At 45.7% G+C, this 22,311-nt stretch overlaps 1 protein-coding gene across 2 annotated transcripts in view; it reads right to left on the bottom strand.

The window, feature by feature from the left end:
* Positions 1-11,856: 11,856 nt before the first annotated feature.
* Positions 11,857-22,311, bottom strand: part of NSG2 (neuronal vesicle trafficking associated 2) — a 41,394-nt gene continuing 30,939 nt past the window's right edge. For both annotated transcript variants that reach the window (XM_069773158.1, XM_069773159.1), the window contains exons 4-5: positions 15,418-15,528; positions 11,857-13,833 (exon numbers count right to left, since the gene is read on the bottom strand). In XM_069773158.1, coding sequence (XP_069629259.1) covers positions 13,642-13,833; positions 15,418-15,528 — 303 coding nt within the window. In that variant the 3' untranslated portion in view covers positions 11,857-13,641. The remainder of the gene's footprint in view (positions 13,834-15,417; positions 15,529-22,311) is intronic.

Below are 22,311 nucleotides of genomic sequence, written 5' to 3'. Positions count from 1 at the left end.
GGGTTTCTTGGAGAAAATTCACTGTTTCCCTGGTGAAGGTCTGATTCTTCCCCACCTGAGTTATCATTCCAGCAAAACTACCCCAGATGATGTCATCTGCAGAAGTGGGCATGCACATCTTCCCCGGCCAGCCGCAGGAATGCAGAGGGTTGGGACTGATCGCTGTTTCCCCATAAAGCACAGGGCAGCGAGCTGCTGCTGTCAGCGGGCTTCGCCTTCAAACATAGGAAAAGAAATTCCCCAGGAGCTGCCAGAGTGAATTCAAATTAGAAAGCAGCACCGAGCCAGCTGATGGAGTGTGTAAGGACCGTCACCAAAAATCCCTGAGCACCAACACTCCTCTCCTTTCTACAAGCCTCAGCAGTCACCACCCACCCATTCGCTATCATAACAATTTGGAGGAAGAATTAGTTTGGGACACATTTGCTAGCCTTGGCACGCTCTGTATTCAGGGGGATCAGACAGTAACATCCTCTTATTTCTCCATAGAGCCATTTGTCAGCAGGTGCTCGCAGTCATTCTGGGTTATATAGTACCTGGTCTTTTTTATAGGACAGACTCATTACATTGATAATTAATCCGATAATGCCTATATGTCTGCTGTTATCTCCGAGGAACATGCAGTCTGAGCAGTGAGCCATTAACACACCTCACCACTCATTGTCTTACAGCAACAAAGAAAGCTTCCCTAAACTTCACGCACTCTCCTTCCAGCCAGACTTTACAGTCAACATGAGCTAATACCCAGGTGGGGGTTTTTTTAAATGTGATTTTTCAATTAGGGAGCCAAGCCTTGTTCTTGCAGCTGGTGGTGGCATTCCCAGTCCGGGTGGATGAGATCATGGGCTGAAAGACAAGTGAGAGATCCTGCTCTTTTGGCTTCTTGCTGTAAGCAGAGAGTGTTGGAGCTCCAGCCCTCGCCGACTCTCTGAACTAAAGCAACGCATCGGGCAGCCTGCCTGGGCAGGGGACACATGGTTATAAATGGCAATCTACGTGGTCTTAAACTGCAGCCTTGCAGACTTATTTCATGTCTCAGAAATACTAAAAAATTAAGTCCTTAAAATTAAGAAAATCCAGCCTCAGGTGAGATCCTTCAGCAGGGCACCCCTGATCTTCACCAGGGAAAAAATGGAATGCCTGTACCTGGCTTTAGGAAAAGCCCTGAGCAGGGTGTCCAGCCCCTCTCCAGGTCAGTTAACCCTGCAGGAAAGAGGTTTTGTATCAGCCACAGATTTTGAGTTTGTGTTTTCTCATTTCCACATGTCTGAAGGAATCGGTGACCAGGAGGCCTTCTGTTTTGGTCTGAAAGATGCTATTTGCCTTGTGTTCTTTGTGCCTTTATAAAGTCCTGATACAGGGAAAGGAAACAAAGAACAGGCTTTAGAAACAAGGGGCGGGCAGCACGGAAGTGATTTCTGTCAAAGGAAATGAAGCTATGCTGTAGCTAGGGAGGAAAATAAATTGAAAAAGGAAAGAAAGCAAAAAAAAACCAGTAGGAGCATTTCATCTCAATTACAATGCTCTTCTTTCCAGTGGAAGCTGAATCGAGTGGTCTTGAAACAGTCCAGAGAAATAGAAATCAAACTGGAATATTATAGCCCCCGCTCGCACCCTGATGAGCCCACTGCTGTGTCTGGAGGGGGCTGAGCCGGCGCCGCTCACACCGATCGTTGCAAAAGGGGCCTTACAGCCCCTGAGAGCGAGAAACAACAAACCCTCGTGGCATCGTCAGCCTCTACCTTTCCCTTTAACCTCGAGGTGTTGTTTCTCAATCAGCCAAGAAAGAATGTGGCATCAGGCTGTTTTCCTAAAATGGCTGTGATGGTTTTTATTTCTCACAGCAGGCAGCTGCCCGACACAAAATGCATCACAGGCGGAGGTAATCAGGGATCCCAGACCAGCAGCCTAACCACACCAACTAACTTTCTCTCATCTTTCTACCCAATTACATGCTGTAAAATGCCCTCTCTGAAAGTAATTAGATTGTCTTGTTTAGTCCCTGCACAAGTGATTACAGAGAGATTCTCGCTCCTGCGAGTGGTGGAATTACTCACAGCAGATACATCCCAGATAAAAGTACCCTTGCTACGGCCTTAGTGCGCTTCAAGAGCTTATTTGTGCTGTTTGATTTTAAATATGCACCAAAGCTTAAGCTCATGTTGCTTCAATGCATTGCAAGAGCCCACACTGCAGGAACACCTCTCTGCCTCAGCAGCTCTCAATAAGCAGAAGAGGACAACTGCCATTTGGTAATAAAAAGGGGAAAAAAAAAATAACACACTATCATTTAAGTATCTGTATTCTCATGGGAGCCAGCAAATCTGACTTAAAGAGCCATATAGCCAAAGGCTGTCGGATTACCAGCATTCCTGGCGATGCTCAGGCGTCTGCTCCCTTGCTCGCAGATGGCACAAATTGACATTTTTTGTTCCCATCTCTGATACGTATCTCAGGACTTAGGAACTCATGCCAGGTGAATGCAGAGGGAGAACCCCTTTCTACAGGCAGAATCCAGGCAAGGGGGAGAGAGGACTGAGTCCAGACCTGCCATTAAATGCAAACATGGATCCAAATGGGCAGCTGGGTCAATGCAGTGCCCTGAGCCTAAGGATGTGTCTTCTGCTGCTGGCCAGTTGGGCTGTGCCGCTGGGCATGTGTGCTCCTGGCCCCGCAGTGACTCAGGGCAGTGCGAGGCTCTTTGCTGGATAAAACTGCAGAGGGACTTGCATGAGCTGTGCTACAGGCTGCCTAGGCATTGCATCTGAGGTTCCCACCATGCAACTGGGTCTCCCAGTTTAAGTTCTCAGACATCACAGTTGAGCCTAGAGGACATGGAAAGTAGAGCCCAAACAGCACCCAAATAAAGGCAAGTGGTTGGGTAAGACACGATTTCTTGTCTGGTTTGTGACTTCTTTAATAATTGTTAGATTTCTTCCTGACTGGGGATTGCCTAATCCTCCTTCCCCTTCAAGAGCACCGCAGCTCTGGGCACGGGGGCTTTGCTGACAGCAACCGCTTCCAGACTTCATCTCAGTGCATGGCTGTGCATGCTCTGCCCTGTAATCATTGCTAAGACTGTATTGACCAACGTATATACTGCTGAAATGTAAAGCTCTAAATATCATCCTGGTTGTCCTCCAGTCACTCTCCTTCTCCTTCTATCCCATAAACTTCCCCCTTACCACCACTCTCCTGCATTTCGCTGTCTTATGTCAATCTTAAATGCTTCCCCAAGGAACAATTTTATTATCCGTGGCAGAATAGAAGCAGATTTAAATACCATCAGTAGAAGCTGTCGCTCACATTCTCAGAACAGCCTTTCTTCTGCTGTGGGGCTATGGGTGGTGTTTACATGGCTCTCCCTGAGGGCCTGAATGCAGGGAGCCAGTGGTGGGATTTGAGATGGAATTAGATAATACAGGACTCTGCTGTCTGAGCATTATATGGTGCCTTTTTTCATAGACATGCAGACTTTAAAGGGAGGGAGGGGAAACTCTATTGAATCAGCCAGATCACGTATGGCTGCTCAATACAGCACTGTGGTTCAGCCCTGGGTGGTGATGCAGGATCGAGTGCCCAGCCCCACTCACATTTCCACGCAGGTCCTGGGATCCCGTGGGACTTGCAGCACTTCCAGACCCGCTCTGCACCGCGGCAACTGGCAGCGAAGCTTTGCAAATGCTGCGTGCACCGCGCTGTAGCTGGTGGCAACCCATCTCATACAGACTTCTTTTTTTCACTTAGTCTTGGACAGAAAGCATGAAATAACCCGAGGAACAAATGGGAAGGCAATAGGTACTGGAATTGCAGAGGAGTTGCTGAGTACCTCCTGACTTCCAGCCGGGAGATGAAAAGCTGCAGTTCTCCTCCAGAAGCGTCTGACGTTATTTGAAGACCTGTTCTCTGCACAGGCAGAGTGTGACGGATGGGGCACGGCTCCTCCCGCTGCTGCTCTTTCGGGTAACACGTGTGGCCTCGCGGCGTGCCGGTTTGGCTGCCCACACCTTGCAATCCGTGTCATCCCTGCGAAGGAGCTCCGGGTGCCCCAGGCTGCCCTGCAGGTTGTTGCCCCCTTGGTCTTGTCTCTGCCCGGCTGGTGCTCTGCTGAAAAGAGCCCACATGCTGGTGCAGGGATAAACCCATCTGGAGGTGGGTGAACCTACTTGAAAGTGAAAACGTCACACTGAACACATTTACTATTCAAAAGAAGCCAGTTTTAGGGAAATATATTAGCTAGTCTACCCTGTGTTTGTGCAAAGACTTAGAAAAAAAGTGTTTGATCTTAGCCTTTGGAGGGCTTTGCTGTTTCTGTATCAGTTATGTGGAGCTTCCTATAAACTTGTGATTTCTTAATCCCCTATTACTTCACACAGGCAGTGACTGACATGACACAAAGCCCACAACAGTGTCTGCTAGTGTTTCAGCCCTCCACATACATGCTGTTTACTAACGTGAACTAATCCCCTTTCTGCAGCCCAATGTGGTTCATCAGTTTCCCTCACGTGGGGAAACTGAGGCAGGCATGTGCACCATGCCGTGGTGTGGGACTGTCACCATCACAGCCAGGACTGCAAGGTGGGTGTGCAGCCTGCTCACCTGGGTCAGAAACATGATCCCATCACTTCCCCCTTCCCCCCACCCCCAAAAAAAAGGTGAAGCATAAACAAATTCTCAAAAAAAAGGAATTAGCATCTTCCCCTCTCTCTCTCTCTCTTCAACCTGGCAGGAGGATGAAGAAATATTTATTTTTTCAACCTATGTTTTTAAAACGCAGTCCTTTTTTAACTTACATTGCACAGATGTCATCAAATTGGGGATGGACTGTTGGCTGAATTACCTGTATTCTTGATGCTTAAAATGTGTTGTCAGGCTGTAACCTGCTACAAAAATTCGCTGCAACTCCAAACAAATTAGCGGGGGGCTCTGTCTCATCTGGTGCCATTCATTTATTAATTTTAATAAACAAGAGCAAATTGTTACAGATGACTGTGTTCTCTGCATTTTAATCAGATGCAGTGTTAGCCGTGCTGGCAGGGCGATGACCAAGGAAAATAGTCCTGGATATCCTTTGCTTTCTGAGCTGACATTTCCATTCAGTGCTTGCCCAGAGACACAACATGAGCTCAGGTATATGGGGCTTATTGTTCCTGCAGAGTTTATTTTCTCCTTATAGTGTTTGACTACCACAATGACTGCCATTTGCTGGAGAAAAGGACTGAAATTAAAAAACCCTTGCTGAGACTCCCTGGATAAACCGGGAAGCATGGGCACACGGTGCCACTTGCTGCACATCTCCCCTGGGGCATCGAGCAGGGGTGTCCTTCGTACAGCTGCAAATCCTCGGGGCTAATCACTTTAAAACCAGTTCACCTCCAACAGGACTTTTCACTGCCCAGTGACCGGTTCAGGCTGTGGGTTTGTTTTCTCCCAGCCCCACTGTATTCAGGAATCGCTCAGCCCTTGGGCCAGTTATTTCACCTCCATGCAGGTACCGCTCCTGCCTCCTTTGGCTGCCCGCTTGCTCTCTTCAATCACATTTTTCTGAGGTGCTCTCTTTTTGCAGTGTGTTTGCAGAGGCTGCGGCACAGGGAAACCCTGAGTTCACTTAGGACCTTCATGTTTTCCTCTATGCAGCAATAAAACATATATGGGGCCCACAAAAAGCTGTATAAGGCCCATTTCTTTAATAGCAGTAAATCCCCATTGAATCAGAATTAGTTGTAGCAGGTGGATTATGGCAGTATGTCCCTCAAAGTAATAATAACAGTAATGGGAGGAGGTGTTTTCTTGAAAACATACTTTTAGAGTTTACCAGTTGCCTCTTCTTGTTTGTATGTGGGGTTTTTGTGGGGAGCACTTGTGAGCATATAGCTAGCCAGAGGCAGCTAGATGTATGCATGCCACGCACACCCACACGTGCAAATCGGCAGAGGTGCCAGTTAACAGCCTGGCTGTGCCCTTCTGTATTCTCTCTGACTCTGATGGTGCACCCAAGCCCTTGCAGTCCTGCTGCGGTTTTAATGGGCCTCGTAATAACTTTCCACAGAAGCAACCACCAATACCTACGAAATATCAGCTGTTGTAGGGAACCGAATGTTTTCTTTCTTGTGCTCCCTCCATCAGGCAGATTGTTAATATGTGTCTGTGCAAAAATCAACAGCTTCTCTGTCATGTACATACCAAAATATACTGGAAATAAAAGGGCCGAAGAGGTGGCCAGGCATCCCTTTTTTTATAGGCGGTCATCACTGTACCGCACAGATTGAATGCAGCAGGGAAAAGAAACAAAACCCTGCTGCTGAATAGATTTTTCTCCCCTCCTTTGTTTATATAGTTTGAGGAGGTTAAAGTGGCATGTCTTTTTTTTTTTTTTTAAAAAAAGCTTCATTGTCATTTTTTAAAGCAAGCTCAGAACACAGAAGTAAAAAGATAATGGGGTACGTTGCAAGGCAGGGTGACAGCATGAATGTGGAGGGTGCAGAGATTAATGTAATTTGTATGAGCCAAAGACTTTATCATCTTAATTACTCATCTTAAGGTCTCAGTGATTATGCCAATTGATCAAAAACATCAGAAAAATGCCTTCTCAAGGGATAATGTGGAGCAAGGAGGCAATGCTACATCTTTAAAGGTTAAGTGACTGCAACACCTCTGTGAACCAGAGCCTGAGTCAGCTCATGCTGAACAGCAACGCCGGAGCCCGCGGGAGCCCACTTCTGCTGACACTGCCTCTTCCTCAGCAAAAATCATAAACCCACATCTCTTCCTCTGTTATTCTCTTCTAGACCTTCAGCCTGAGGATCAGATTGAGAAAAATGGTTCCTCTGAAATACCCATTATTTGCAGCATCAAACCAAAACTCTACTCAAATGAGCTTGTGCAACCTGCAACCTGCTCGTAGGCATTATCAACCGACAGCTAATGAGGTTGCGTTTGAAATGCTGGTCCTGCTTAAATGCACGGAGCAGTCCGTATCTCCAAGTCTTTGCCATGTGTTTGCCTGCATCCTCCTCGCAGAGTTCCCAGGGATCCTCTCCTGTTGTAAGAATACAAAATGACCATGACTCCTCTACAATAACAGCTGAGACTCTGCAAAACAAAAGGGCACCTCCAATAAGCCGTGTGTTGGGGGGACGACAACCCATAAACTGGCGTGATGTGGACCCATTTACACCCCTGCGTGTGTGAGGTAGCTGGAGTTTGCTCAAGGTACTTGTATTGGAAAGGTTGGTGGGTCAAATGTTTTTGGGAAAAGACAGGTTCAGCTTCCCCTTCATTTATGAATTTATGAAAACATATCTGAAAAAAAATAGTGGGTTTTTTCACTGTTTAGGTACTTTCATTCCTACCACTATCATTTCAAAATTCCCTTCACCTTTATTTTTGTTTTTTTCTTTAACTTTTATACTTGTAAATTCCCAAAGATGCTCCAGCTGTACTACAAAAATTCTATTTTTTGCAGAAGAAATTATCTTATTCCACCACCACCCCCAACAATTCCTTTTTTTTCTTGATGGCAGGGGGAAGTTGTTTTTCCAGTGAGCCAAAACTCCATAATTCACACAGTAATTCTACTGGCTGCTATAAAAATAGCCACATCTTCCCAGTGGATTAAGCTGTCTTGCACACCAGACTAGCCAGTCCAGACCGCTGCCAAATGCTATATTTACATTTCCAGACTAGAATCTGTTTCTAATACATTTTTATGGGGAGTTTTGACCCTTTATATTTATTGTTAATGAGCTTTCATCTCTATGATAGCCTTTCATCCCAAAGGATCCTGAAGAGTAATTGTAATAACCTGGCATTCAAAATATACACAGAAATCAATTTACCCACCATCGAAATGTAGCCACGACTGGAGGGGTTGGGAATAAGCGACTGTTTAACAGAAACCTGTGCAATGCTGCAGTGGCGTCTCCATCTGAGCGAGAAGGCGAGCTGATTACCTGTGCTGGCTGTTGTCCAGACGAGCAGGGTTCACCCACAGGCCTGCAAAGCAACTTGCGGAGAAGATATTTAGTGACTGCGAGGGCTTGGGAGCTTCGGTTTTCGGGTTGTCCGAAGGCCATGGGTAGCTGCGCACTTACCCAGCAGGGAGATGGTACCGGTGGAGCCCCCAGCGCCAGCCCCTGCAGACACCTGGTGCCACCATAGCGTTCCAGCAGTGGCTGGAAAGTTGCTGGCACAAGCTGGCATCGTTGCTGGGCATCGCTCCTCTCGCTGCAGCAGGCAGTATCTCCCTCGGATTTGCACTGTCTTGCTGCTTAAAGCAACCTGCTGGCATGGACCTACGGACTCTAAAGGAGAGCTGGGCTTGCTGTGACTTTGCAGCCCCATGTAGCATGAGCTTGGCTCCTTTTAACCCCTGGGACTGTGAAGGGCTAGCCTCTCCTTGGCCATTTGCACCTGGCAAACACTGGCCTGCAATCAGCTGTGCCGATGGAGGAGGGCAGGGGAGCAGTAAGTAATAATGTCACCATCAATCACCGATTGCCATGGGGAAGCCTCCGCACGCGATTTGTCTAAAACACCGCTGCCCGAGTGGTGTAAATATTTTATTAATGGCTGCCTCAGTTTGCAGCATTTTCATTATTGCTCACACCAGTAGCGCTCACGCTTTGTATTACCAACAAGGGAAGCCACGGGGCGTCTTGTTTCCGACCTCCCGCCCCTGCGCTAATGGGGACTGCCGGCAGCTGCAGCAGCCCCTCCGCGCAGGCAGGAGCCCTTGGCGGAGGGACGCGATGCACATCCCCAGCAGACGGGTCCTGCCATGGCAGTGGGCAAAGGCTCAGGCAATCCCATCGGGTCACAGCAGGGCAGGGCACTGGCCATGCCAGGATGAACTCCGTAACCTGCCGTTAAGAGGCTTTTCCATTTCCTCTTGCTCTGCTTTTACCATTCACAGTCTGCCTACTGCAGGACAAAAGCCTCTTCAGCCCTAATCCTGTCCAGTTTTTCCCAGTGACGAGCGGTTCAGGCATAATGCCACTGTGTTTATCCCCTTCCTGTACTTCAACTTGCCATGGATTATTTTCCATGACGGAGCAACCCACAACCCATCAAATGACTGGTCATCCACCCTCCCAAGTAAAGTAACATTCCCAATCAAACGGATTTTACCTTTTTTGCCCCTCAAAGGGCACCCGTCCAGCTGAGAAGGGGAGCTGAGTACCAGAGACCCCTGACTTTGCTGGGCACTCATCCAGTGCTCTCAGTGGGATCCCTGTAACACCCCTGCTACTGTTGGCATTTTAAAAAAGCAAAGGCCAAAGAGACAGAAGGAAAGAGCCTTCCCTTCCCCTGTCCCCTCCCGCAAGTAATTTTCTCTGGCCTATTTTACAGGAACTGAAAATCTATTAGAGGAATAGCTTAATCCGGTTTGACTGTAATAATTAGGGTGCTTAAAAAAAACCCTGACTAATCGTATAAAATGTGATTGTAGACAGTTCAGTGCACGACCCTTACACTTATCATTTGAGGTATTATTACAAACCAGAAACAGCTGGCAAGCACGGAGGAGGATAAAGGGGGGGCTGGAATAATCACATGCAAAGGGACTGTTCCTTTTCTGATCTCATAACAGAGGCACTGGCAGCACCTTGAGCTGTCTTTCTAATGCAGATCCAAAGCATGAAGTCACCTCTAAGGCCCTGGACAGACACCTCTGTTTTCGCCAACAGTGTGCCAGCGGGGTCCTGCCGTTGGCACCTTCTTTTCTGACACTGTTTTTGCAGGCAGTCCAAGAGGATTTCAATCAGCGGTGGAGCGATTCCCCTCAGGGCACGCTGCAGTCAGCAGATGTTTGTAGCAACAATGGGCAGCTCTTCCAAAACAAGACAGTCTGTATTAGTCAAGCAGGATATAGTGCTTTAGGGTCATTGGGTTACGACAGAAAAGCAATGCTTGCTTCCATGTCTTGGCTGGTAGCAATCTCTTTTTCTCTTGCTCTAGATCTTTCTCGGGCTCCAACAGCCACAATTTCTTCCTTCTCTTCCCAAGCCTAGGCCGGGGGCAGCTGACTTCCCATCATGGCATCACCATACCTTTAGTAAAGCTATTTTATTTCCCACATGTTCTGCCAGTCATTCCACAGGATTGCTGCCTGTTCAGAATGCCCTTGTCCCCACAAGGTGAGCTCATTCATGTGCTGACACTTCTTGTTCAGTCCCTTCCTACCACTCCAGCTAGGACAAACAAACAGTCCAGGCACCTATCTCCTGCATGACTGTCTCAGAAGAGAAATCAGCTCTTCCAGTCTCAGTGGTCCACAAGCATATTTTGGTGGAGAATTCAAAACCTGAGCCCACTGCAGCAATCTAGTATAATGGAGATCACCCAAAGGCACTCATGCTTTAGCAGGATCAGTCACAGATGAAGAGGTTGGATCTGACTGGGCTTGGCCATCACGTAAATTTTGGGAGAAGCAGAGGGAAGGCTCTTGTGCATCAGTACCATTCAGAGCTGAGACTGAGCCCTTGCCCAGACACTAGCTCACAAAAACACTACTCTGTAGAGCCAGTCAGAAGCTTTAGACTTCACAGAGAGATGACAGCCAGGATGAGACTGTACTATCACCAATATGCTACTTTAATCAGCATTGAAAACGTATGATCAACTTGGAAGAAGGTTTTTAAAGACTGAAAGAAGAAGATGTACTACCATTTCAATTTACCCTCTCTCTGTTACTGTGATTAAAATACGTGCTTGATCTTGGAAGCTCTACTGCAGCTCGTACAAAAACGGTAATAACATTCACAGTAATGGAACTTGCAGCTGGAGTTGGGTTGTTTGGTTTCTTTTGCTCTCCCATGAGTCTTTCTTGGGTCTTTTTTTCCATTCTGTTCCATATAGATTTTGATCTTTTATTAAATAGGAATGGTTATCCCCACTGACTCACTTATCTAATAATAGCTAGAACCTTTTAATTCAAATGATTTGATTCCTGGGTTTTTTAGATTACAGTAAACATACGGTTAGAGTATTACTGGGAAAGTGGCAATAGAAATACCATGATCAAATTATCTTGTGACTCAATTCTGCAAAGCATGCTGAATCCTTTTTAATACATTTCACAAGTACTTGGTGGTGACCTCTAGCACCAGAGTGGTTTCTCTCCTACGGTAGCTCAATTTCACAACTCTGAATATGCTTTTTTTGGAAGGAAAGCCATCCAAAGGTTTTTATAAAACATTCTTTAGCCTTTGGGAATGAGCCAATTTAATGCCAGGGTGTCATTCAATTTCTAAGAGTTGAAGGATTTGAGGAAATACAATCCGCTTTCTGAACAATGTGAGATGAATATAGTTGTAGTTTTGTTAGAAACCAAGCTGCAGGGTTTGGATACACAGCTCAACTTTTTCAAAGTTCAGCCATGGCTCTTTGTTTGTCAGCTGTATTTCTCTGCAGCGCTACTTTTTGTAACAGCCCTTCTTACGGAGCCTGCTCTAGCACACATGAATGCTTGCATTGGGAGTAGATGGCAAAAGAGACACTGCTGCCAGCTGAATTTTCTATTATTTGTTGGCCTTAAAATGGGAAGGGAGGGGAGGTCCCTCTGTAAAGTCAAGCATCACCAACAGAAGATCAGCTTGGTTTTAATTACTGTTTTTCTATTTGCACTTGAAAAATGGGCAGGAACATAGGGAATAAACCCCCTGCCATTAAAGGGGAAAATTGCAAGCTCTGAAAATGCCTCTGAAAGCCAGAGTCACTTTGAGTCCCGTGCAAAGGTGCAGTCTCTGCTGCAGCCACACTCAGCAGCACCTGGCACGCACATATTGCCACCCACCGCCTCCCAGCCCATGGTACAAGTCACCAAAAAAAAAACCTGCCGGAGCCACACAGATGCTCAGTCACATCTAGCTTTATTTTAATCCCGTCAGAAAAGTTCAAGAATTACACCAAAAAATACTTCAGTCTCTGCTACCTACTGACAAAAAATACACCACAAAATTATAAACTGTTCAGTGGTTTGCTGGAGTTTTGATTGTTGGTGGAGGAGGTGGTTTGTACATTTTCAGTGAGAAATGAATTTACAGGTGGAAGGGGAACGAAGGATAGGAAATCAGACAATGGCATTTGGCACTACATTTTTAGCTACACTATACAGTTATTTATCATGATGCCTGTTAGGACTGAGGAGTTCTGCCCTCATTTACACCCTCTAGTGTCTATGTATGCAAAATGGAGGACAAAACTGCCCAATGCAGGGGAAGAAGGGGCCAGTTCCTAATTTCCATCCCAGTCTAGCCACAAATCTGAAAAAGCAGCCTTAGTCAAATGCGAACCTTGCCCTCCCTGTGCACTCTGCTCCTCCTGCTCAGTCTCACCCTGCCTCCTCTACCAAGGAGCAGAGCTGCTTTGCAGCAACAGCTTGCAGCCCTGAAAAAAGAGAATCCTTTTTCTTTTTTAAAATCCCACCAGTCTGCACTAATTGCACATGCCATTTGTGGGGAGAGGATGTTTTCCATTGGCCATGACTGGATTACGCTTGGGGCCTGGTCTGTGTCTGCAAGTAGAGACTTGATGGGACCCTTGCACTCTGAGAACATGCTACGGCCATCCCTCTCTAATTACCTAGAATGACATTAAATACTGAAGTATCTGAAGCTGAAGAAGGGAAGCAGGATCATCCCATTTCATGGGCAAGGGAAAATTAGGGGCTGAAAAGTTAGAGGCTCAATACTGTTCTATACTATCACCACTCTCGAGAGGCACCTCAATTCATAATTGCATTTCTTTGTCTCTTGGTGACCCTCAGGAGAGGTCCCAAAGGATGAAGCCTCATGTAAATTGCCAAAGGTCATGCAGGAAATCTGTGCCAGAAGCAGAAATAAAGCCCTGATCTCCTGACTCCTAGTCCTGTGCTCAGAAGTATATTCATTATTTCACTATAGCAGCCTCTGTCTGCTTCCATCCTGCTCCATATCCAAACAGCAACCAGGATTTCAGCCTCAGAGCCCAGCCAAGGTCACCAGCACAGTGGTGGCTCATTACGAATGCCTAGATCTTTCTGGAATTACGTAGGCCACTGCGCAGGGGTGTGTGTGCATGTGTGTTTGTACGTGTGTATGTTTGAGGGAGGAGGAAATGCTTGTATTTCTCTGTCAGCAAATGAACACTGATGCTAGATTCAATTTGACAGCAAAATATCCCCCCTTTGGCAAGCTAAACAGCATCACAATGTCTTTGTACCAAGTTCTTTCTACCCTCTCTCTCGGAAGGATTTCAGCTGTTCCTTCACTGCATGTTAAGCTTCTGTCACAGCTTTCCAGCAATGGTAAAACTTTGCGGGATTCTCTTTGCTGCTTTTATTCTCTCTGGCTGTTTATCTAATTGCTTTTTTTGTTTTTTAATTTCTTTTTTCTAACAAATAGTTAAGCAATGATTTAAAAATATTTTTACATTGTAAGGTACAGTCAACATCAAACATGCCTTTGTACAAGAGCTCGACTCGGTTACAAATCAACAAGAACAATGCACGAAAAGAAATATCCATTAAGATGACTCCTGCACTTGGGTTTTATTTATTCCTGTTGTGCTGTTAGCACAACACCCTCAGCTAGAGCAATGCAGTATAGACATGGTGTTGTCCCCCCACCCTCCGACTTTGCCTGTCACCACTCGTTAACTTTAATGACCTTCTGTCTTGGCAGCCTTGGCTTCGTGGTTTACCGATCCTGAAGACAGCCAGGGCGATACGGCCCGGGAGCTGGTCTGCTTGGCCATGCTGTAGTGGCTGATGACGGTGTAGAACCTGCCCCGGGAGTTGGAATCCTGTGCAGAGTAGTATGCGTCCAGCGAGGCCGGGATGCACCGCTTGTGCTGGAAGCGGGGAGAAAGCAAGAGAGGTAAACAGTGGTCCTATCAGCCTCAGGCTCTCACTTTAAAAAAATCTCATGGTTAGCTGTTTGCAGGGATGACATTTGACTCAGACTTGCTGCAGGGAGAGCGTCTGCTGCGCAGCCCTGACTGCCTTTCAGCGCTGTGGGAATGCACAAAGTTTAGAGTCGGGCATCAGCCTTCAAAACCTGTTGCTATTGGCAACCCTGACTGCAGGCTGATTTCATCCGTGGATGGGAAATGGGGACTGTAAAATGAAGGTCTGACTGGCTTGGTACGTTGCTGGCATGCACAGAGACGAAGGCCCCTTGCTGGAGTCCTAGCAGGGCTGGCTGAGCAGCTCTTACCACGAGCTGGACTGAAAGCCCTGTAAAGCAAAGTCCAGAATCAATTCTCAGACAAGTAGAGGACAGGCAGAGGCAGAGTAAGCTGCTTAGGTGCTGCTCTGTTACAGTGTGTTATCTCTGACCTGTAGGACGACCACCTTGGTCTGGGATGGTAGGAAGCACAGCCCAACCGGCCAGCCCTTGTCAGAGCTTCTTGTCTGTGCAGACACTGCCCATGCATCTCCACTGCGCTAGTGCCGACACTTGTGTGCTAAAAGAACTGCACAGATAAAACAATTCGCTTTGCAACAGCTGTAAAAGAGCAATCAAATGGTAACAAATGTCGGACTTGTTGGTATTCACTGGAGTCGAAGTAGCACCAAGGACACAAAGAGCCCCAGGTACAATTGTTATTAAATTATGAGATACCCCAACTCCCAGTTCAGTGTGATTAACTGAAATCTGAGTCCAAAACCTTCAATCTTTTCAGAAGTTCCGGTTTGGATCTGATTCTGAAATTCATGACTCTGTCCGAACTTCATTTTTATATAACCTAAAAGAATAAATCACAATGACTAATACACCAACATCCTTACTCTATTTTCCAGCCCACAGACTATCCCCAGTGTGGTCAAGACTCCTGTGAGTGTACGACTTTATTCACAGTAAGGAGTCAGTGAACTATTTTGCAAACGTGTGTGGTTGATTTTTTTAATTTCAACAGAACAGGCAAATAGTTCTCTGTGAATATTCAACATAAAATCCCTGGGCAGTGGGGTTTTAGCAATTAAGTTACACGATTTTTTTCTTGATAGAGGCTCAAAAGCACCTAAAAATGAACTACACAGGCAAATTCAGATTTCTTTTACAAAGGACACATGTGCCAGCACTCTGGGAGTTTTCTTTGCATTAAAATGTATGCCAATAAAATTCAGTCTCTTGAACGTGTGGGAAGCAAACGCGGGATTCCAGCTGCAATAAATCCATTCACGAATATGAGGAATTGTTCCTGAACATCTGTCTGTAGTGTTCACTAAATGCTAATCCCAACAATTACAGTGTAACAGTAGCTGATGGAGGCAGATGCAAGTCCACATTTCCCATAACACTTTTCCCATTTCAACACATTCTTGCCAAATGTTCTGTTTGGCCTGGTCAGAAAAACAGACTAGACTGTAACCACGTAGTCAATTAGAGTCTATCATTATCTCAGGCAATCCATCCATCTGAAGTTTCTTACCTTATAAACAAATCCATCTGGGCAACTGTGGTCGTAAGTAAAGGCTTTGTATACCACAAGAAACACTATGCAGGCAAGGAATGCAAGAGCCAGACTTATGAGAATAGTGACCTACAAAAGAGGGATAATGTTACTCTACATATGTTAAAATGGCATATGAGCAACCTCATAATTAAATGACTTATAGTAACAGCCATCCTAACAGACTGCAGTCTTCACTCCACTGTGCAGTACTTAACTAAGCATGGTAATTGAATGAATGCTAGATCCAATAGCCCTGAATTCTCACATAATTTCCATCCCCCCTGCAGACCTTCAGGAGTGCACATTCCTGTGTTTAACCCCTTGCAAATGCATTGATTTTGCTGAGGCATTTGGTGTTCTCAGCTTTGTGTTCCCATGCTCTCAGCTGTTCAACCGGCAGCATCATCTGCTGGCCCAGCAGGATCTGCCGGCAGCCAGAGTCCACATTCAGGGTCTAAACTGTGCAGATAAGCTGCCTTATACCATGGCGAGATCCTGCTTTTCTGATAGCAGAAGTAGATGAGCAGGTAGGAAGAATGAAGCCTTTGTAGCGCACATCCCTTTGTGCCTTCTGGGCGATGCAACAAGGATAAGTTTTGCCTCAAGTACCTTGCAGAAGGGAGGGCAGGAGAAAGGGAATCCGTCTCTATTTTTCAAAGCTGTAAAAGGACAATACCCCGACCACGGACAAAGCCCAGCATGTAAATCCCACAGCATTTCCAAGAGCAGATGCTGGTGTTGGAGGTACCAGACACAATACCCTCTTTGGGGCTCAAACATTCCCCCTCTCCTCGTTCCCAGCAATTTACTTTGCTGCACCAATTCTGTTTCTTTGCTGTAGCTCCCTTCTCTCCAGCAATTCCAGGTCCTAAATAGTTCACTCAACAGCAAGTTTCCTGGCCCCATTCAGATATCTGGACCGAGGCCCCAATCCTTGATTTTAGCTGAGCTGTGTCCTCCCCAAGGACTGAGCAAGGGTCCCAAATGCACTCTTGTTCTCCCCTTCCCCAAAGCTTTCTTGGTCCCAGCTGGTAATTCTGCAAATGCAGCATAGCTGGCTCTGGCCTTCTACTGCCTAAGTTACAGCAACACATCCTGTCGAGACTGCTGTCTCACACTGATCTGGATTGGCATGAAAAAAATATCATAATCCCTGGGGCTCCAGTGTTACCATGCAAACTAGAGTTGCTAATCAAATGAACTCACTTACAGAGATGATGGGGGTGGGAACAGCAATAGGGGAATCATTTAAAGCTGTTGCATGGCCAGCAGCATGGGGAGGGAGCTGCGGCAGCTCCCCAGCTTGGTCTGGCTCACTGGGACTAAGACCAGCAGCACGCATTTTGCAGGATATTTGCCTGCATAAGGAAGCGGCTGCAATGTTCCTGTGCTCGGTGAGCCTGTGAGAGCTCACGCTGAGGAAGTTCTTACAGCAAAAGTTTGAGGTCAGGCATGGGCTTACAGGAGGCATAGCGATGAATGGGCTTTTTCCTACTCACAACCTCAATCCCTTAGCTTCAGAATCCCACCTTCTCGTCATGGCACCAGAAGCTGAGCCCAGGGCTGCAAATTTTCCCTGGTCACATCAAAAGCCATCCACTGAGACAACTGCAATGGTAGGATGTGGCAGGGACTGTGTGCCTGATCCCGGCTAATGGCCCTGTCTGCAGGCATGCTACCACCATACCATGCATGTGCTTATCCTCAAAAACATGCCCCCATCCCAATATCAGGGCTGCACCTACCTGTACTAAAGGCAATCATTATAATTGACTGCCCTAGCAAGGAAAAGCCACAAATTTTTCAGGTCCATCTAGTCATTCAGGGTTCATCCACTCTTCTGTTGTTACAGTTATGTCACAATCCTCTTTATTTTCTTGTATGGGTGTTCAAGGAAATTGAACAGTAGGTACAGGCAGAGGTTGTTCCTTAACTAATGTATAGGAGACTGCTGATAGCAGAAAGTGGGGAAATAGAGGGATAATTCCTACAGTATAGTGGACAGGTTTGTTAGGAACAGCAACTAATAAAGAGCAAGGTGGCCACATCTCAGAATTCATCACTATAATACTATTAATATAACAATAACATTATGTAATATTAGTAATACTTTATCAGTAAAGATATACTAATTGCTTAATACTGGTTCACACTGAATTTTGCTCTAATTCTCTCCTTCGGTCATCACAGCAGCTGTAGTTCTGAGAACCTGTATGATATGCAATCCCTGCACGGACTTAAAGGGGCCACTGTAATTGCTTGCAGTGCAGGAAAAGACCTCCCACCTTCACCAATCCTGCAGAAAGATGCACTGCCTGGTGAGTTGTATTCCTACATTGCACACAGCACATTGGGACTATTACTCAGAGAGGCTGAAGCAGCCCTGGCAATGCCACCTGCAATGCTGGAAGATCCAGAGCTACAATTCTGGTGGCTGTTTTAAGAGAAAAAGAAAGAGTGAAGGTAAATCTGCATGCCTGGCCTTAAATCTGACCCAACACATCCAGTTCAAAACTCAGGAAAGAGAGAGGTATGGACACTATATCTAGGAGGAGAGATTCTAAGGTCATTTTTAAGTCCGAATATTTTAGAATAAAGTGTAAAAAGGTAAGAAGATTGGGGCTAACAGGCTTTTCCAATGATGAACAGGTCACTGAAGCCCCAACCTGCCTTTTAGAATAACTGCTCATATTAACCTCCTCTTTGGGGCCTAATCTGCTGCAAAATGGGTCAATTAAGGAAAAGGCAGCTGCAGAGGTAGAGGCACTTACTGCTGGATCTCATAAGAGAACAAGTGTAAGAGAGTCCTGGTGTGCTGAAAAGGTAGCCGGTAGAAAAGACATACAGTTGTATGAATTGCACTAGTCTGACCATGAAAATATGGGCTGCCCCTCCTCCCCATCAAAGCACGCTTGCCTGCAAGTTTGAACAGAAATATTTCAGACCAGCTTTATGGTAGCCCATGGGTACCCAACCTGGGGAAGCCATATGCCTTTTCATAGTGCTGAAAAGGAAGAAGCCTCAGTTGGATTCAAGGGAGATGAAAATGGAATTTACCATCATTTCTGCCCCCAAAAGAAGTTATATTACACCTGAAAAAATGAAAAAAAGTCATTTTGAAAAAGTATAGTCAAAAGGAGAGACTTCCTGGATTAAGTATGCCAACACTCTACTTTTTCCAACAAGAGACTGGGGAAAAAAGTCCCTTCTTTATAAAGACCCATCACAATTCAGGTCTGGCAGGCCAGGTCTGCCTGGAAGAGCATTTCCCCCTGTAGAATACATGTTCATCAACTCTTCCCCATTTAAAAGGGAAGCATTTTAGGCCTGGTACTTCCTCCAATAACAATTTATGTAGCAATACAAAGATGACAATGAATGACACAAGTCTCCTTTGAGGTTAGTTTGAAGGCACTAAAGCAATACGTACATCTTGCTCTATGAAAGCCAATGCTTAGACAGCAGCCCTGGCCAGAAATTCAGAAAATAAGGAATTCTCAGCTCTCCAGTTTGGTTGCTCTGCCCTAAATACAATGTACAATGAAAAAAGAAATCTTGCTTGGGTTAAGCTGAAGGAACAAACCTGTGCTCAGGGCAAAGGAAGAGACAAAGGGCAATGAAATTACACCAAATGCCACCTGGGAATGCATAGAGCGTAACTCAGTGAGAAAGTACCTCTTGTTCCTAAGAAATAAGCAGCTGCTCATCCTCCAGCTTTGTTTAGTAAATACAACCTTCATCATCAGGGCTAGCAAGAGCTGCATACCAGCAGGATGCATACACCTCATGCTATGATTCCTCCTGCCCTAATGTTTACTTGGTTCCTTTCTCTCCCTCTGCATCACTGCTTCCTACATCCCAGAGGGATCCACCAAGGCTGACTGCACCCAGAGAAGAGGCTGTGGAAAGGGAATATCCCTGAACTGTCATAGGTCTCCCTCACCCGGAATGACTCTGTGTCTGCCTTCCCCAAGAGTTGCCACCAAAGTTGCTCTGAAGGCTTCTCACTCTGAGCCAGTTAAAATGGCCATGTTCTTCCTTCAGCCTTCAGAAAAAGAAAGAACTGAGCTGTCTGGAGCGAGAATGAATGTCCCTTCTTTTCTTAAATCCCACATACATGCACAGCCTATGGAAATGACCATTAGTAATGCGATTTGACTGGTTCCTTTCCTCTTGTCTGCCCATTGAGCCCCTAAAAATAATAAATTCCCCTCTGCTCTGTCACTCTGCTCTGGCAGAGTGCTGACACCCAATTCATTACCTCCCAGGAACAGGTCCCTCTGCTGAGCTCTCCCTTCCCTCCAGGGTGTAATTGAGCCCATTTTCACCTCCCTCCTGCCATTTCATGTACTGGCAAAATTACAGCATGACACAATATTACACATGATGATACATAGTGTAAAATTGTTCTGGGATTAAATGTCATGTAAGATGTTAAAACCCAGAAGAACGGTAACAAAAATCCACCCCTGGATATTTTGCCATGCCAGAGCTAAGATCTACCTCTCTAGCTATTCCAGAGCATACAAAGCTTCGTTAACATTCAAACACCAAAGAATCACAGAGCTGCAATACCTAATAAACCTCCACTTTTTTTTATGATTAACATGAACCTTGGCAGTCTCTAAGCAATATAAACACTCACAGAGGGGAAATAAAATTTAGTGAGCAGATAAAACCTAGAAGTGCTGCAGGCATGAATCTGTCATGTGTGACTGCTCAAGTGGGTAAAAGAAGGGGGCGATTGCCTGCCCTTTCCCCAAAGCCTTATATGATTCCCAAAGGTTCCCTTAGGAGGGGAGGGTCTGCTGGAATGGAGAAGAGAGAACATCATTACCACACCAAAAAACTCCCCATCCTCCACAAAACATAGAAAGAGGCCCTTAAAATCCATGAAAGATGATGTCAACCTCCCAGCAACAACAGCACACTTGGCTTGGTTCCTCCCGACCTTTCCCATAGATGAAGTACATCGTGCACTTTCACAACAGCACGGATAGAAAAAAAAAAGATATATATCCTCATCAGGCAACAGGACATAAATTGCCACTAGGTTTTGCTTCAGTGAGATGATATCTAATTGCAATTGTGTTCCAGTTAACCTGGCTTTCATGCTGTCCATTGAAGTATCCTTCCTACTTTGTTTGATTTCAACAGCTGCCCATGTTTTTTATTGTCATCAAAAATTCCCTTTTTCCCTCTCTAGCTACAATGAAAAGCCTTTTCTAAAAGCAAACCAGAGAACAATGCCACATCCAAACAGCAGGGCATTCTTCTAATAGCCTTTTCCATTGCAAGGTTTCTAGATTTTTTATTCCTTACTGTTTTCCTTGGAAAAAATTTTCTGGTTTATGCCCTTAGTTTTCAGAGAGGGTGTGCACCCTTCACTCCCCATGGAAGTCAACAAGAGCGGGGAGCTGCTGGTCCCTCCAAAAATCGAGCCTTAGGGGCTTTGACAGCAATACTGATAACCTGCAGAGCTGCAGAGCCTGCAGGTAGCTACACACCAGCATTGGGCTGGTACTGTCACACAAACCAGTGAGGTATTTCGGTGCCTTATAGTCCTTGGAAATCTGAACTCCCTGGAAATACCTGGGGGGGAAAAGAAGCAGAGAAAGGCAGATCCTGAACAGAGGTTGATGAGAATACTATTGCACAGAGCAGATATTCGTAAGGAAGGATTTTCAGGCAGTGTAGGTGGGGGAAGGGTCTGTCAGCAGATGGCAGTTCCCTTAAATTTATGCACTGTTTGAACTGAGTTGACAAATATTTTTTTCCCAGTGGGGACTGGATGCAGACGGCTCCCTATTAGTATTCAGCATCCAACCCATGCTGGTGAGTTGTGGGGGGGTGTGGTTTTGTTCCCACTTAAGCCACATATTACTCGTGTTAGCAGCTGGAGGAACATAACTTATAATCACTGCCCTGGTGTCAGGGCTTGTCATTCCACCTTTATGTTTTTTTCACAGGCTCCACTGATGGTGTCACACCCTGTGAGGACTCAGCATAAAAATGGTTAAAAAAAAAAATTGGATAGGGAAAGAAAACAACATGGGCATTCAAATGCAAGCCACCTCACAGTGAAACACAGAAGACAACATCCTACAAAACTGTGAAGCAACACCTTTTGAAGAAGTAAAGGGTTGTTTTTTCTAACCCAAACCACAATTAATCTATGAAACTAAACACAATCTAACAGATTTACTCTATACAATATGGTCAGCAGAAGGAGGTCAGTAAGATTCCAAAAAGATGAGACATTCATATGGAGAGCCTCCACATGGCTTGAAGTAGGGCTTAATAAAACAAAAGGCACAGCCCCCTCTTTCCCCACTGAGTTCTCGTATTTGATGGCATGAACCAGTCATTTAGACCCAGATCCACAAAGGCAGTCAAGTGTCTAAATCTCCTTTAGTTTCCTACAGGACACTAGAATCAGTAGGCACCTTCTGTAGGCTCAGATTTCTTAAGAGGAGTAAGAAATTGGCCATTTTGGATTTTCACGCATTGTTCTGATGTATCTGCCTCTGTGTCACTAAAATGGGTTTCCAAATGAGATGGTCAGCAAGTCTGGCACAGCACTGCAATCCTTATGCTCCACTACTAAAGCTCAAACCCATCACTGCTCATACTCAGGCAGCAACCTTATCATCTGCTGTCTAAAATTAATTTGGAAAACCACTGTGCTGCCCTTTCTTTGGGGGGAAAACAGCTGCATTCAGTCCAGCTTTGGAGAAACTCGGCAAGTACCACCCGCTGTTTGTGGATCAGGCACAAACCCCAGGTGCCCAGGCATTTGAAACCACCTTCCATTTACCACCTAAGTGGAGCAATTCTAAGGATGCAAACAGATGATGTGATCTCTATCAA

The sequence above is a fragment of the Haliaeetus albicilla genome, chromosome 27 (genome assembly GCF_947461875.1).
Source record: "Haliaeetus albicilla chromosome 27, bHalAlb1.1, whole genome shotgun sequence".
NCBI classification, from domain to species: Eukaryota; Metazoa; Chordata; class Aves; order Accipitriformes; family Accipitridae; genus Haliaeetus; species Haliaeetus albicilla.
The sequence above is the reverse complement of the archived record's forward strand: the minus strand, read 5'-3'. Positions and strand labels throughout refer to the sequence as shown.